Source organism: Aythya marila (assembly GCF_965140915.1).
Source record: "Aythya marila genome assembly, chromosome: 8".
NCBI lineage: Eukaryota > Metazoa > Chordata > Aves > Anseriformes > Anatidae > Aythya > Aythya marila.
The window spans coordinates 31,982,865-31,997,533 of record NC_139049.1 but is presented as its reverse complement, the minus strand read 5'-3'; the positions used below and the strand labels follow the sequence as shown (position 1 = coordinate 31,997,533).

The following is a 14,669-nucleotide window of genomic DNA, read 5'->3' as shown; positions in this document are numbered from 1 at the left end:
GATGATTAACAGGCACCTCACCACCGGGCAGCAGCAGGAAGCAGGCATTCGAGCTCAGTTACACAGTGCTTCCTTTCCGGGCTGGAGAACCCAGCCCTATAACCCGAGATATCCACGCAGATTCCTACAAATCCATAAGCATTTCAGCATGCTGAATTAAGAGATGTTCTGCAGACCCATCAGGGGCTCCTCGGACCCGAGGCACTCTGGTGGTTGTTTCTTCAGCAAGCAGTGGTTCCCATCACCCAGCCAAGGCCTCCTGAAACTATTCACTCTATTCACTATTTGCTCCTGATCTATTCAGTCTTTCTCTTGCCAGTCTTTTTGGGAGGCATTGCAGAAGCAGATCTGAACAGTGAGAAAGCCGAATTGTTGCCTGATGCTCTTCGTACCCCACTATCCCCATACACAATTTATTCTCTCAGATGCCCATGGATATCTTCTTTGAGCTGGACATGTGCGCAATATAACATAATGTTACATACACTTATGCATCTATTGTTCACATAACACAATTTAATTTCTTCCATATAGCCACGGGAAATCTCTGAAACTAAAAACAAGTTAAGGAAGATGGAATATTATGTGAAAGAATAGGAAAGATGAAACACAGTGTCTGTATATTCCCCAAGAAAAATATTTATCTCTAATATTTACTAAAAGCTTCCTCATGTGATCAGGATGCAAAATTTCAGGGGGTATGAGGGTTTAAAAATGATTTAGTTTTAAATTTCCAAGCGCATGTGTGTGAATTGCATAAAACGGGGCTTGCAGCTTTATAAAAATACATGCATAGTTGTGCAGCATAAATCAGACCAACAGCTCTGCGTAAGATCCTGTAAATGCAGGGCCGTGGAAGGTGCAGATGGATGTTTGATGGGCGCAGCGTGTCTGCGTAGCGCTCCAGCAGGCAGGACCGCGGGATGCCCAGCCCAGCCCCACAGCACAGCCCTTTGGGGTGCAGCCCCTCTGCCCGCAGCAGCACCCAAGGCTGCCACCAGCACCGCCAGCAGGATTTGCTGTCCCAGCAGATGTGGCTCCTGTTGGTGTTTTTTGGCCAGAGCAGTGACTGCTCACCCGAGCCGGGGCCCAGCACAGAAACCTGTCAGCTCTGCCTGTGGTGGCCGGGGGTGCTGAGCGCTGCCACATCCAGGTGGCAAAGCACACCCAAAACACAGCTGCAGGCAAGGAACTGTTAGAAAAGCAACAACGGGAGAGGAGGAACTAGGTGCTACGTTTGCATTAAAGCAAAGGTTCAAAGCGGAGGTTCTAGCTGTACTAAACTCAAACGGGAACGGCTATTTTTATGAAGTTCCAGGCACTTGGAGAATTCTGTTTTATTTTATTTTCAAACTGATGCTGGGGACTGGGACAGAATGTGATGTAAATAGACTGCAGGATTCAGTACATGATATTTTGGTGCACACTGTATAGCCAGAGATGTACTTACACCGGAGAGCATTACGACCTCATAACTTAATAGTCGTTTTTAATATGAAACACGGGCAAGTCCTGCAGTCTACAGGATTTTATTGGTACCAGAAAAAAAGCAGAAGCAAACATATAATGTGCACTTTGTGTGGTAGAGACGGAAAACATATTTCTCTGTTCAAAGCAATAGGAAGTTCTGGAGATCGAGTGAGCCTGGCCAAGTGGAGCAGGACAGTGCCCACCGTGTGAAGAGAAACAGCTGGGACCCCTGGGGGCCAGGGAGGGTGCAGAGTTCATTCCTATGGACTGCAGGGAATGGCATAAAAATCATTCTCACACGATTTTTCGCATACTGTATGTCATTTCATTGCATTTCATTTTATGAGTGTTCGGTTCGATGCACAACCGTTTTCCAGTCTCAGTGTTATCTCTCTGTTTTGCAAAATCACTGCTTTCCCGGGCTCTGTCCCATGAACCAGGCACGTGGCATGCCAGGTGAGTGCCATCGTGGTAGGCAACGCGCTGCCATAGCCGCTGTGCTGAACCTCACTCACCTCAAAACACCAGTCTGCAACAGAGAAGGAAATGAAATTATCCGCTGTGATGGACACGGGCATGATATTTCTACTTGCTTCTCGCTACCCAGCTCCAGTTTTAGTCACTGCTCTGTAAATTGCAAAGTTATTAGCAGTCAATAAGTATAGTTAACATTTTTTTTCTTTTATTATGTGGTAAACTCCCTCTGAGGAATCTGGGGTAATTAATTTGTTCTCCGCTGGCAGCACAGTGCTCTGCAGACACAGGCAGACTTTGAAGCAGGTAGCAGTTTTCATCTGACAGGTGTCAGAGGGCTCACGGCACGGCAGGCACCGCAGGAAGGCACAGCCAGGAGATGCTGGGAGTTAGAAAACTGCAAATATTTCAGGGTGGGTTATGACTCTGTGCCAAGTGGACAGAAATTACCTTCCAAATTACAATTTTCTTCTTGCTCTGTAAAAAAGTTACCATTTTCAGATGTAGTGCCCTGAGGAGTTATATGTACCAGTTTCTCAGCTGTGTCTTTGTTTTGCATCAGACAGATCCGATCTGTAACTCTGATGTCTGCCAATTTTCACAGGAGCTCACGACGACTGTCCTTACTTCTGTGCAGAAGTCAGGCAGTGTGGGTTGTGTTCCTTGGGTCTGTGCACGCAGGGACAGGAGAGCTATTATTTTATTTTTTTATTCTTCATTAAAATCTGAAACGTTTGTTAGGGCAGAGCACACCCAGCCTGGCCTCCCCGGGAGGGATGTGCCCCCTCGGGGGGTGGCTGCTGCTCGGGGTGGGCCGGCTGTGCCCCAGCCTTGCTCTTCTCGGGCAGGACTGTGCGGGTGTAAGAGCAGAGCCAGATGGACGTTGTTGCTTTGTGCTCAGCCTCCTGTAATTTCGTTCTCTGGTTATTTCATTTCAGCAAAACCATTTGAGAGCGGACAGTACCTGGACATCTATGGAATTACGAGAGACCAGGCTGGGGAATACGAATGCAGTGCAGAGAACGACGTCTCAGTCCCAGACGTGAAAAAAGTAAAAGTCACAGTAAACTGTAAGTCGTGTTGTTTTTTAATCGCTAAATCCAATGGAGAAGAGGGACGCGGCTGAGAAGAAAAGTCTAATGCACAGTACTGCTGCTCGTGCTGGAGCTGTAGGTCGGAGGGGTTTTTGGTGCTGCAGGAGCAAAAAGCCTGCGGTGTTTGAGTTGGTCTGGCCCCAGGCAGGTGACGCAGGATTGGGGCTCGGATCCTGCTGTTGTCTGCCTGCAGTGCTGGCGTGTGGTGACAGGCTGAGCTGCCTGTGCTCAGTGCAAGCTGGGCTCTGCTGCTGGGCTCGGACTTTTTGGGTAATCCTTGGAGTAATTAGCTGCGGACTCTGAGTACTTTCCGAGGACTGCTGTGATTGTTGGACTCAATGTTTCTGGTTTAATTCGTCACGGTTGTGCAACAACATAGGGAGATGAGAAACTTGGTGAGTTTTTTTGTTGGATGACTGGGTGGTGATGGACACCACGGACACGTGCGGTGCTCTCACCAGGGCTGGGGGACGTTCAGGCGCTGCCTGCCCCTGCACGGGGGGAGCCTGCCAAGTGCCCCCGGGTGCCCCCAGCCCCCGGTGCGCAGCGGGCGGTGCTGCAGCAGGCAGGCACAGCCGGGGACGTGGTGCTGCAGCCCACCAGCTCTGACCTTGTCGGGTTTCTACAGAAACGGGCTGCTTTCCGGTTGGGATTGAATTTGGTTTAACATTCAGTGCAACATGAAACATTCAGAACAGTGTTCTTTTTCCCTCCAAATTGTAAAAAATGGAAAGAATATATGAATAATTACACTAATTCATTCCACTTACGAATTTTCTTAGGCTAAGTGCAATTACCTTGTAATTTGTAGCAGTTCCTACTTTGAAAATTGCTGCGGCATCATTACTGACTCTATAAACGTTTGAGGCGCTGGCTTTGTGTCCCCTCAGCGGGTGTCGTCCCCGTCCATGTGCTGTGGGAGCAAAGCCCCAGTCCCCAGGCTGCCGGTGTGGTTATGGGCTCCCAGTGGGCTCTCCTCGCTTCCCAACAGCTATCAAATAGTTCGAGTGTGCCACAAGTCTCACAGTTTCTGTGCTGCTGAGTCATGCGCAAGCAGCAGTGCAAGCAGCCTCGTGCTGAATCCATCATGGTTGTCTCTAAAAACTGTGGGCTACTTGGGAGGAAAAAAATGGGGTGGTGGTGGCCCATGGAGCAAGTGACCACTGTTTTTTGTTGAGTGTGTTGTTACTGGGACACTGTTGGTAAGGGAAGTTGAGCAGACACTTGCATAGATGTGGCCTGGGTGTTGTGGTGTGACACCTTTCACACAACCTGTGCTCCAAAATATTTCGTGTTGTTAAATAAATGACTTGTGATAGAGACCCGGGAGGAACAGGGAGCTCAGTTTAGTTTTATCAAAACAAAAACTGCTTCTAAGCAACTTCATGGGAGTTTTAATAAGGGTGTCTGGGTCAGGAGCTTTCTAAGGGATGGCGAAAAGGGAGAAGTTGATAATGCTCCTTCATGCTTGTTTTGTTTGAGAAAACACAGAGGAGGTGATAAAATCATCAAATCCACAATTCTCCCTCACCTCCCGAGCCAAGGCTGAGGCTTCTGTGAGTCCTAATTCAGAGAAAAGCATCAACTTGGTTGGCCAAAGCCAAAACTCAAGCTTATATGCAACGCAGGGCTGGTGTGCTGGTTGGCGCGTGCCCTGAGCTGTCCTGTCAAAGCCCTCCCTTGACACCAAGCTGGGAGCACTGGGAGAAATGGTGCTGTGGAGCTGGAGGACGGGTAGGCTGGGAGGGCTGACCACGGGCAGGGCTGCTCAGCTCTGGCTGCAGCAACTCCTGTCCGTCAGGAAGCGCCTTTGGCCATGGTGGGATGCACCTGGCCCTGAATTCCTGTGCCAGGTTCAGGCGAACTGCTAAGTCTGCACTGGGGACATGCAGAGCATTTTTTTTTTTCTTTCTTACAACTAAAGAAGAAAATGGCCAAAAAAAAAAAAAAAAAAAGGCAATGCAAAACTAGGATCTGGCTGCAGCATGAAGCCGTTTGTCTATGTGAAAGATTTGTCATAGTCAGCTAATTGCTTACACGCTTCTGTTTGATTTGTACATTGTCCCCAAGCCAGTTGAGCGCAATGCAAAAGCTCTCCCAACATCTGCTCCCCGCTGCTAACGCTCATTAATTCTGACCAGGCAGAAAAGTGGCTCGCTGCGATCAGGAGAGGCCTGGACAGGAGCTCACCAAAGCTGGGAGGGCTCGCCCCGTGCCCACCGTCCCCACGAGCCCACCCCCAGACCTGGACAGCCCAGTACCGAGGGTGTCCGGCTGCCCCCAGCCCTCTCGCCCATGCTCTGCACCCCTGGAGGAGCTCCATGCACGTGGCCAGTCAGCCAGGGCTGAATGTCTCCTCCAGGCGGGCTGTGGTTTGTCTAACCAGCTCTGGTGCTATTTAAAAGAAATTTGTAATAAATCATTTTCACGTGTAAAATTTGTAAGGACTTAATGACAGAAATATGCAAGAAAAGAGGAAGATTTGGGGTTCTTTTGTCACACTGGGTTGGGCAGAATTTTCTTGGTTGAACATTCTTCAGCTCTGTTTCTTTTGCTAAGGAGATTCTTGTTCAATAAAGAGCAAGGCTTTCTGCCCCCAGCTCCCCCCAGAGTCCCATCCCTTTACTTCCTTCGGTTTTGCAGCCTCCCTCAACTCCTACAGCGTGGGCTCAGTGCTAGCTCGGCAGCACCTCTCCCTCCTCACCCCGCGTGCGTTATTCTGTGATTACACTTCTGGTACAGGGATTTGTGCCCACCATCCGGGTGGCTCCAGCGGGTGTTGAATTCCTTTACCTGTGACCCAGCTCCTCGGTGAGTGTCACTTAGCAGTGACCAGAACAGCCGACTCACTGGCAGCGGGCCCGCTCTGGCCTTACAGGGCCCTGACTGTACTCCACAAAACGCCTCTCGCCTTGCCCACATACAGTGCTTACTGCAGGGAAGGGCCTTGCTGTAGGAAATAGGACTCCTACGCTTGATAGGGGTGTGCTGGGAGCTGGAGCAACCCCTGCTGCATCTCGGCCCTCCTCTGCTGCAGCTCGTGGTGCAGCACCCCGACGGACCGTGCCCGGCGCAGGGGGTGATGGCAGCACCACACCGCATGAGCATGATCGCTTAACTGCTGCTTCTGACAATTTTAATGCTGTTTGCTTGTTATTAAAAGGAATGTTCTCTATGGCAGACCTGATAAGTGGAGAATAAATCAAGGCTTTATTGTGTCCAGCTAATAGAATGTATCAATGAACCCCGAGCGGCTACAGTGAATATAAGCATAATTGTGAATATGGATACTCATTTCGTATAGCGGTTGTTCAGTCATCCAAGCAAATACAAGAAAATGACCAGGTTTAAATTACTTTCTGAATTTCAAGTTCCTTAGCTGGGCAGCCCCCAGCCAGACATAAAGCACCGGTCTGCTCCTGCCCTACAGCGCATCCATTGTAACTCCAATGACTTTGGTTTAGGTTGTTGTTTTTTTCTTTATACTGTTTCATATTGCATAATCTACATTTTCTACTTAATTTATGTACGTCCCCCATCACTTCTCTTTTTAAAATGGTGGCCTGAGAATTGTGGTGTGTTTGTCTGAACTCGGAGAGAGGGAAAAAAACGAGATCCTAGCATAAGATTGTGTGAGGATGCTGGTTTCTGAAGGAACACTATACCAAACGAAGTTAAAATAGATAAAATATAATCCAATTTCACTTCAGAAGCAAATCTTATTAGCATTTTCTATTATATTTTATAAAGCAAATACTGATTTATGGATGATAATCTTGAAGCCCCCTTTGAACAAACCAGTGTGTGGATTAGGAAGATTTTAATGTCATCTGAAAGCTGCTCTGTAACTATACACATGTTGCTGTAGCTCCACTGCCCCTCTGGTTTGTTACTGACAGACTTTAAAAGATTAAAGGCAGTTGCTAAATGCAAAAATCTCCAGAAGTGCTGAGGCCACGCTGAGATGATGAAGAATGAGACGTGTGCATCATGAAGCTTTTATTTTAATTTACGTAAAATTGTCAATTACCTAAATAAATAGCAAACGTGGGCTTATTTTAAGGTGGAGCTGCACTGTAGTGATCCTTCTTCTCAGATGCCCTTATCATACACACTCGGGGCCTGTTTTTCTGTAATTGTGTCTCAGACAGCTCTGTTAAAGCTGGGTCGTGCGGACCTTACTGAATTACAATCCAGTGGCTTCGGAGAGGAAAAAAAGCCATTCAGCAAAAATTAGGAGGCAGTGCTGTAACTCCAGCCTCTGAGAACCCCATCACACTGCAAACCGATGGCCGAGCTCACTGCTGCTGAGCAGGGAGGTGAAAGCCAGCTGCAGCAGCACGGCTGCACCCCGAGCAGGAGTCCAGGGGGATGGGGTGCAGTGGATGGGGTGGTACGGAGGGAACTCAAAATACTCCGCATCCTGACCAAAGCTTGCTTGGAAAGCTTTGATTAAATTTTTCTTTTATATCGGTGGTCAAACAAGCCCAATCCTGCATTTGGAATGGTGCTGCCTTTCACAGAACCGCAGCATGGGTTGGGTTGGAAGGGACCTTAAAGACCATGGGGTTCCAATACCCAGCCACGGGCAGGGGCACCTCGCACCGGGCTGGAGGGGCTTTGGGCAGCCTGGGTGGGGGCACTCTCTGGGTAAGGAGCTCGTCGGGGTGCTCCTGGAGCAGCACGCCAACAGCAACAGGTGGCTGTGCACACATCTGCCTCGCTCCCTGCCTGCTTCTTTCCTGCTGCGATGGCTTGATAAGATATTTTATGTCATGGGCTGTTTTTCTGTTGTGGTGGTGGTGGTTTTTGTTGTTTTTTTTTTGTGATTTTTTTTTCTAATAGAAGGAATGTGTGAGTTTCTTGTATGAATTTTAAGTAATGTGTTTGTTTTTGCTTGGACAGGTTAGGGTTTTTGCAGAACAGCTTATCTCATTAGCATTTCATGGAAGTCTGCCTTACTGTTGCTATGGCACTTGCATAACATTATGCATAATACTCTGATTTTACTTTGAAATCAGACATACTGTACAAGCCACTCTAACCTAATTATATCTGTAACCTTAGGCCTACTGGGAAAAACATTATAGGGCTTCGGTGTTTGCTGGGGTTCCTGATAGCTGGACACAGGGCCGTGACTTTATGCTCCCAGAAAGCGCATGGCTGTGCATCGCTGATGACCTAAGAAAAACATTTCCTGGGCAAGGTTTTTTATTTTAGGTTCAACAAAGAAAATTTCCTTCAATCAAGCTGAATAAAAAGATGACCCAAACATTTTGCAAAGGTCTCGTTTCTGTCCTGCTTTGGTACCAAGCATGAAAACAGCCAGGGCAATTGGCAGTTTTAATTTCCATTTTCTTTTGATATGGGAGGGGACGGAGGGATTCTGTTTAAGCATAAATAAGCAACTTTGATTCTTTCCCTTTTTAATAGCCACAGATGTGCAGCCTGACTAACGCCAGAAGGCAGGGGTATGGTCAGCAGCAGCTCTAGGAGAGCAAGTGAGCGGGGTCCTCGTGTCAGAGAAACCAGGAGGTTGGCAGAAGTTTGTTCTGAGCCGTAGGTGCAACTTCATTGTTTTTCTTAAAGTAGCACGGACGGTGTACCAAACAACTGCAAGCATCTGCATGCAGCTTTGCTTATGCAAGGCTTTTTTGTTTGCTTTGATGATCCCAGGCTGGCAAACGCAGCCTGAGGAAGCAAATTCTCTGGTGCCTGCCCTGGGTGCAGCTTACAGACTAGTTGTGGGTTGACACTGGCAGGACGAGGTGTTTGTGGACCTCTAGGTGTCTGTCTGGGGGTTCTCAAAGCTGTGTGGGGATACTTTTGCATACAATTATGGGCACAGTTGGGGCTGAGCGAGCTCACAGCCCACCAGCCAGAGGTACAGCCCGTGTGCCTGTTGTGCCGCAGGTGGAGCACAGCGGCTGCAGGCAAGGGTACGCCTGATGACTTCCAACAGCCTGAAGGACCTCAAACTGGGCCAGAATTTTTTCTGTTGGTGAGGACAACTCCATGCAATGACAAGGATTTTTTCTTTTCAACCAGTTAACACCAGTTCCCGTAAAGAACATAACCGTGTGGAGAAATTATTGCTTTTCTTTCCCGTGCCTTTTATATACAGTAAACTCGGTCACATCAACTCTTCAAACACTATTGCACCCAGATGAGATGAACTTGTATGTTCATATTTGACCGTGGTGCAGAAGGACCTTATCTTGAGGTGGCAGTGGCTGATGTTATCCGTCTGGCTGAAATTCACACGCTTAAAATTGCATCATGTGAGCCAGCCTTTCTTTAATCACAAGGGTCTGAAGTATTGCTCGGCGTTGTAGCAACGCAGAGCAATTTGCAGGCACTGGGTAGCCACAATTCCCACTGACCATTTCAGGAGTTACGTGTGCACAGTGCCTTAGAAGATTGAACTTTGCAATACTGTTTTGAAGTATCTAAATTACACTTTTAAAAGTTAAAAGCACTCCGGAGTGCGGTTTCATTGACTTCCTTTGAAACATGCTTCTCTGAATTCTCCAGTTAACTTTCAAAATGGGATTTTGGCTTCTAAGTCACACTGGGGACTCCTGAAAATCTGACTGCTGGTTAATATTTGATTCTGTTAATAGATTGGCGGAGCTCAGTGTGTGTGAGCTTTCCAGAAGTCAACTCCTTACTCTGTTCAAGTCTTCTTGGTGTCAGATCTGCAGGTGAGGGCAGTGCTGGTGCGCACCATGGGCTTGCATCGTAGGGCTGAGTCTGCGGTCATTGGAGAGGACTATGGCCAGGCACGAGCTGTGTCCATAATGTCACTTCAGGCTGCCCCGTTTTTCACAGATTTTCTGTTTTCTTTGGGATGAAGGCTGAGTATTGGTCCCCTTTCACCTTGCCCATCTAGCACAGACCTGGGGAACACACAGAGTCCTCCCCTTGCTACACTCTTCTGTTTGGAAAAGCTGTCCCAGCAGAGCAAACACACAGAGCTGGGTGGATGGTCTGGGTGGTAAGAACAGCGCTGCTCCACGGCGTGCTGCTGGGGACCAAGGAGCAGCTTCTGGAAGGACGTGTTGGCAGGGAGTCAGCAGCGACGTGGGTGTGGGGTTTGTGCGTCAGGACCATCCCCTGACCTGTTTGTCCTGCCGTTGTTAAATATTAACCTAATTCTCAAAATCAGGTTCTCTGCGTTGTACTGATGTTCTGGTTCAGTAGGTGTAACATTTATGTCTGAGCTACTATTTTAATTAAAAAGATGTAGGAAGACCTTTACTTGGAAGGATGGAGAAGATGTCTTTCCTGCATCACAGAATACACAGCTGAGAGCAGAGAAATAATGGTGTAATTAGTTTCTATATCTGCAGGTCAACTATATGAGGACACAGAGCCACCCACCCTAGCTAAAGGAGGTGAGGTGCTAACGCAGTTGGTAGGAAGACTTGGATTGTGATTTGAGTCAATAATAGCAGAGCTTGTCTTTGGGTCCAGCCATCCAGAAGAGGAGCTAATAGCAGAATATTTCAAGTTAAACTTGTGCTTGTAAGAATAGTTATTCTGACCTAAGATAAAGATCTTTGAGGAATTTTCTGCTATTCTTTAAATGGAGATTTAAAATTTGATCATGCACAATGTAACCAGGGTTGCAGTTTTATACTGTGGTTTTGTTGGGTTTTTGGTCAGCATTAGGGCTAAATTCTGATTTATTTAATTTGCAAACTATTCTTATCACTGACTGAGATAACTTGTATGAGTTATATGATGTACCATCTCATAGTAACACTTAATGAAAAACAACTTATACCGGTTCAGATCAATAAAAACTAGTCATGTGTTTAAATCCATCTCAATTGGAGTGGGGAGGAGAATATAGTTGATATGAAGAAAATAGTTTTCTCCTCACTGGTGGGGAAAGAAGCCTCTTATGAAAGTAATGTTTGTCATTTTATGTCCTTCAGGTATTTTTATTAGCATTTCAGAAGTCAGATTAAAACAATATAGTTCAGGTTTCTGACTCAAGTGCAATTTGGCTCCGAAATTAACATTGATTTCTTTCTGTGGTGTAGTAGTTTACTATTAGGTTCTGCAAACTGCTGCGTGGTTGGTGCTTATTTCTGAAAAGTGTTGCTTATATTGAAGCGTGACAGAATTGATTATAATGTTCCTTCACGTAGATGGCATTCTGCTGCCACAGCTCATAATCAAGGGCTCTGGCAACACGAAATGAGGTCTTGTATTTGAAGTTAGAGTATTAGTACTTAAGATATCCCTCCAGCAGATAAGGAGTCTCTATTTCATATTGAAGAAAATTCTGCCTAGCCCCTCCGAGTGATTCTTGGCTTATTTTGGAGGTGAGCAGGGGGCTGCACCCCGTGTTTGGCAGCGGTTAAGTTAATGAAGTTTTTAACAACTATTGTGTACTTTTCTACTTGTGCTATAATTTCAAAACCAAAACAAGGTTACGGTGAGGTTGCAGACATCTCTGTGCATCCGCTGCTGGTGAGGCTCCCTTTCTTGCACCTCCCGGAGGCAGCAGACCGATGGGCAGGAGCAGCAGCGCAGCTCTCCCCGCGGGGCTGGCTTCGCAGGGTGCCCTCCTGGCCCCCCGGAGGCTCCACGTGTGGCTTGCTGTTATGTTCAGAGGTGATCAAATTCCAGATCTGCAGGTGGGATGTGAACTCCCTCAAACCTGGAGGGATGCAAAGTGAAAAAAAATGTATGTAGTGACTGAAGAAAAGCACTTCTGGGCAGTAAATCCTGTCTGGAGTGAGTGCTTTCTCCCAGCTCTGGGCCACTGCTAGCTCCTCAGCCTCCAGGTGATCCCACTTTAAACACTAGCTGAAATACAGTTCACAAAAATTAAAGTATTAATAGAAGATGACTCATCTGTAAAGAGCTTATGCATTTCAAGAAGCAATTTAAAGTATACAGCAGGCTCTGTAATACCCCAGACTAGAGCCAAAATTAATGGAGAGCTCTTCAGCTTCCAGGAGTGTTCACTTGCCCAGATTGCTCTTCAGCAAAAACAATTACTTAAAATATTTCTTGTAATAGTCTGCACATTGTAAAGCAATATTTCTCCTGGTAGCTGTAGTATTCCTTGTTGCTGTCGGCCTGTCCTCCCTGCCCCTTGCAAGGGAAGAGCCTTCACAGGGTGAGAGTCTAAAGGGCTTCTGAGTGCAGCTGGTGATGCCAACTGGAGCCAGGAAAGGCAAGCCTGAGGAGCGTGCCACTCTTTCAAAACTCTCAGTCCCCTGATTATTATTTTTATCTATTTCTTCCAACAGCAGCCACGGCTGCTTTGAAACGGTTCTGCAACAGAGATCTGTTTAGCATAACTCGTGGCTGCCTGGTATGGCCACGATGCCACGCAGCGACAGTCCCGCTTGGCTCCTACCCCGACTACGCTCGGCATTTCAGAGAGACATCCAGTCCCTGATAAGGCTGTAATGATATTGTTACAACTTGTTTGTACCCTGGTGAGATTGCTAAATTAGGTTTTAATAACTTCTGCAATTTGGCTGGTATTAGGAAGTGTGTGGTATAGGCACTAGATCTGAGCTAGGGGAGCTTTGAGAAGTAATATTTCTGCTTTTATAGTTTAAAACAAAGCAGTGCAGTCGACACGGAAGAAAGGAAAAATTGCCAACGTCGTTCTTCAGGTGTTACAATCCATAAAGCTTTTGTCTGCTTCTCTTCATATTTTCTACCTCTTCTCAAATAAGAAGGAACTATTTTGAGGTTGGTATGGTTTTTGGATTTTGCAGGTACAAAACAAACACAAACACTTGCAATGAAAGCTCTGAAGCCTTGCAGCAGGGCTGCACGTGGTGCTCCTTCCTGAAGACAGAGTAACATCACGGACCATATTGCTTCAGTGCTTCAGCTGGTTCAATAGCTGTTGCACACTGTGCAATAAGAACGCAGTCGGCATTTCTAGACTGAAAGAAGATAAAAATGCAATTCAGAATGCATGGTCTCCAGTGTAATTTGAACAAAAATATGATTGATATCAAAGTCAAAATTCAGGTGCTCACTGCTTCTGCACCTGGTATTATTAATGGCAAAAGAGCATCTCAGGAATTATCTTTCAGTGCAGCCACTGAATGTGTGAGGGGAAAATCCCAGTATCCCAGACTTCAGGAAAAGAAAGTCATGTCTGCATCCTTGTGCTGAGTTGAGATATACTGCCTACTCTTAAAGAACATGTAGACATTATTTAAAGACAAGCAGTTGTAAGAAAAATACTAAATGTTTATCAGTGACAAAGCTGCAGAGCCCTGGAGGTTTCTGGTGTCCATAGGTGGCTGCTGTCTTTTGGATTTGGTCTTCCTCAGAACAAGGGCGCATTCTTTGTTTTAAGCAATGATCTCAAAATCGAAGGTGGCATCCATTGTACACACTTCATTGGCTTTTATCCATTGAAACACCACAAAACTGAGGGAGAATGAATTACTTTATATGAACAATCTTATAAATAAATGCAGAGAGAGACCCCTGAGATGCATTTGCTTCAATAAAATGCCTCCTTTACAGCAGCCAGCTAATTTTTGGTGATGTGTATACACAGATGATGTGTGCAGTGACGACTCTGAGGTTCTGCAACAGAAACGATTCTGTGCATTCACTGAGATGATCGAGGAAGCAGGCACTGCGCTGGCCACACAGCAGTGGCGGTGGTGGCTTTGCACGGGTGTTTGGGGTGTGCTACGGGAAGCAGAAGCTGATGATCCCTGTCCCACAGAGCTGCCAGTCGAAGCCATCGACACAGATGCAGTATATAAGAGAAAGTAAAATGTGATTCTAAGTGAACTGGTTCTTCTTTGAGTCACAGTTCCCTGAGAAGGACGTACTCCAGTGGATCCCCCTCTGGGCTAGCAGGAGGTCTGGGAAGCCTTACCTGCCTGTCAGAATGCCACTGGGTTTTATTTCTATAATTACTTTGTTTTGAGCTACAGAAACTTTTCCTGCGAGTGTCTGAAAACAATCAGTACTTCTGTGACTTTATTGCTTTTAGTTAGAAAAGGGACTCTGCCTTGCCTTGGTGCGCATGTGTGCTTGTCACATAGCAGTACGCTGTCCTGTTCCTGCAAACGTGTACCTGCTGCAGATTAACACGGGGGGAGGCGACAGGGGGACACGTTTATGTAAACTTCACTTCTTTTTAATATAGAGCAATTGCTTCTAGACTCTTTATGGCTCTTTCTCATTCTTCATGAGATACATATGTATATCAGCTATAACACACTGTCAGCGAACAGTGGTTTTCAATCAAAAAGACTGTCAGTAAAGCTGATTCACTAACAAGAAAGCTGTCAAGCTGTGACAGCTGCTGTCTTTGCAACCCCAAACAATCTGTTCAGTGCTAACTCTGACTTATGCTTCCATTTATTATACAGTAGTAATGAGTACTGTCCTTAGAAATATCATTTTGGAGAGTACACCTAGCTACTTTGTTATGTATGTAGAATATATCAAATCAGATCCAAGCTGTAGGAGATAAGTTTTCTACAAAAAAGTTCTACTTGTCATCTGATTTTTTTTTTTCTGAATTCTATATCCTTTTTCAGTATTTACTTCATTTTTGTAGCTAAGCATAAACCTAAAGATTTTATTACTATTGGAAGTGTGGACAAGTATAATTTC

At 46.2% G+C, this 14,669-nt stretch overlaps 1 protein-coding gene across 1 annotated transcript in view; it reads left to right on the top strand.

The window, feature by feature from the left end:
- Positions 1-14,669, top strand: part of NEGR1 (neuronal growth regulator 1) — a 241,092-nt gene that overhangs the window by 157,762 nt on the left and 68,661 nt on the right. Inside the window, exon 4 of the mRNA XM_082765786.1 lies at positions 2,883-3,014. Within this exon, the coding sequence (XP_082621912.1) occupies positions 2,883-3,014 (132 nt within the window). The remainder of the gene's footprint in view (positions 1-2,882; positions 3,015-14,669) is intronic.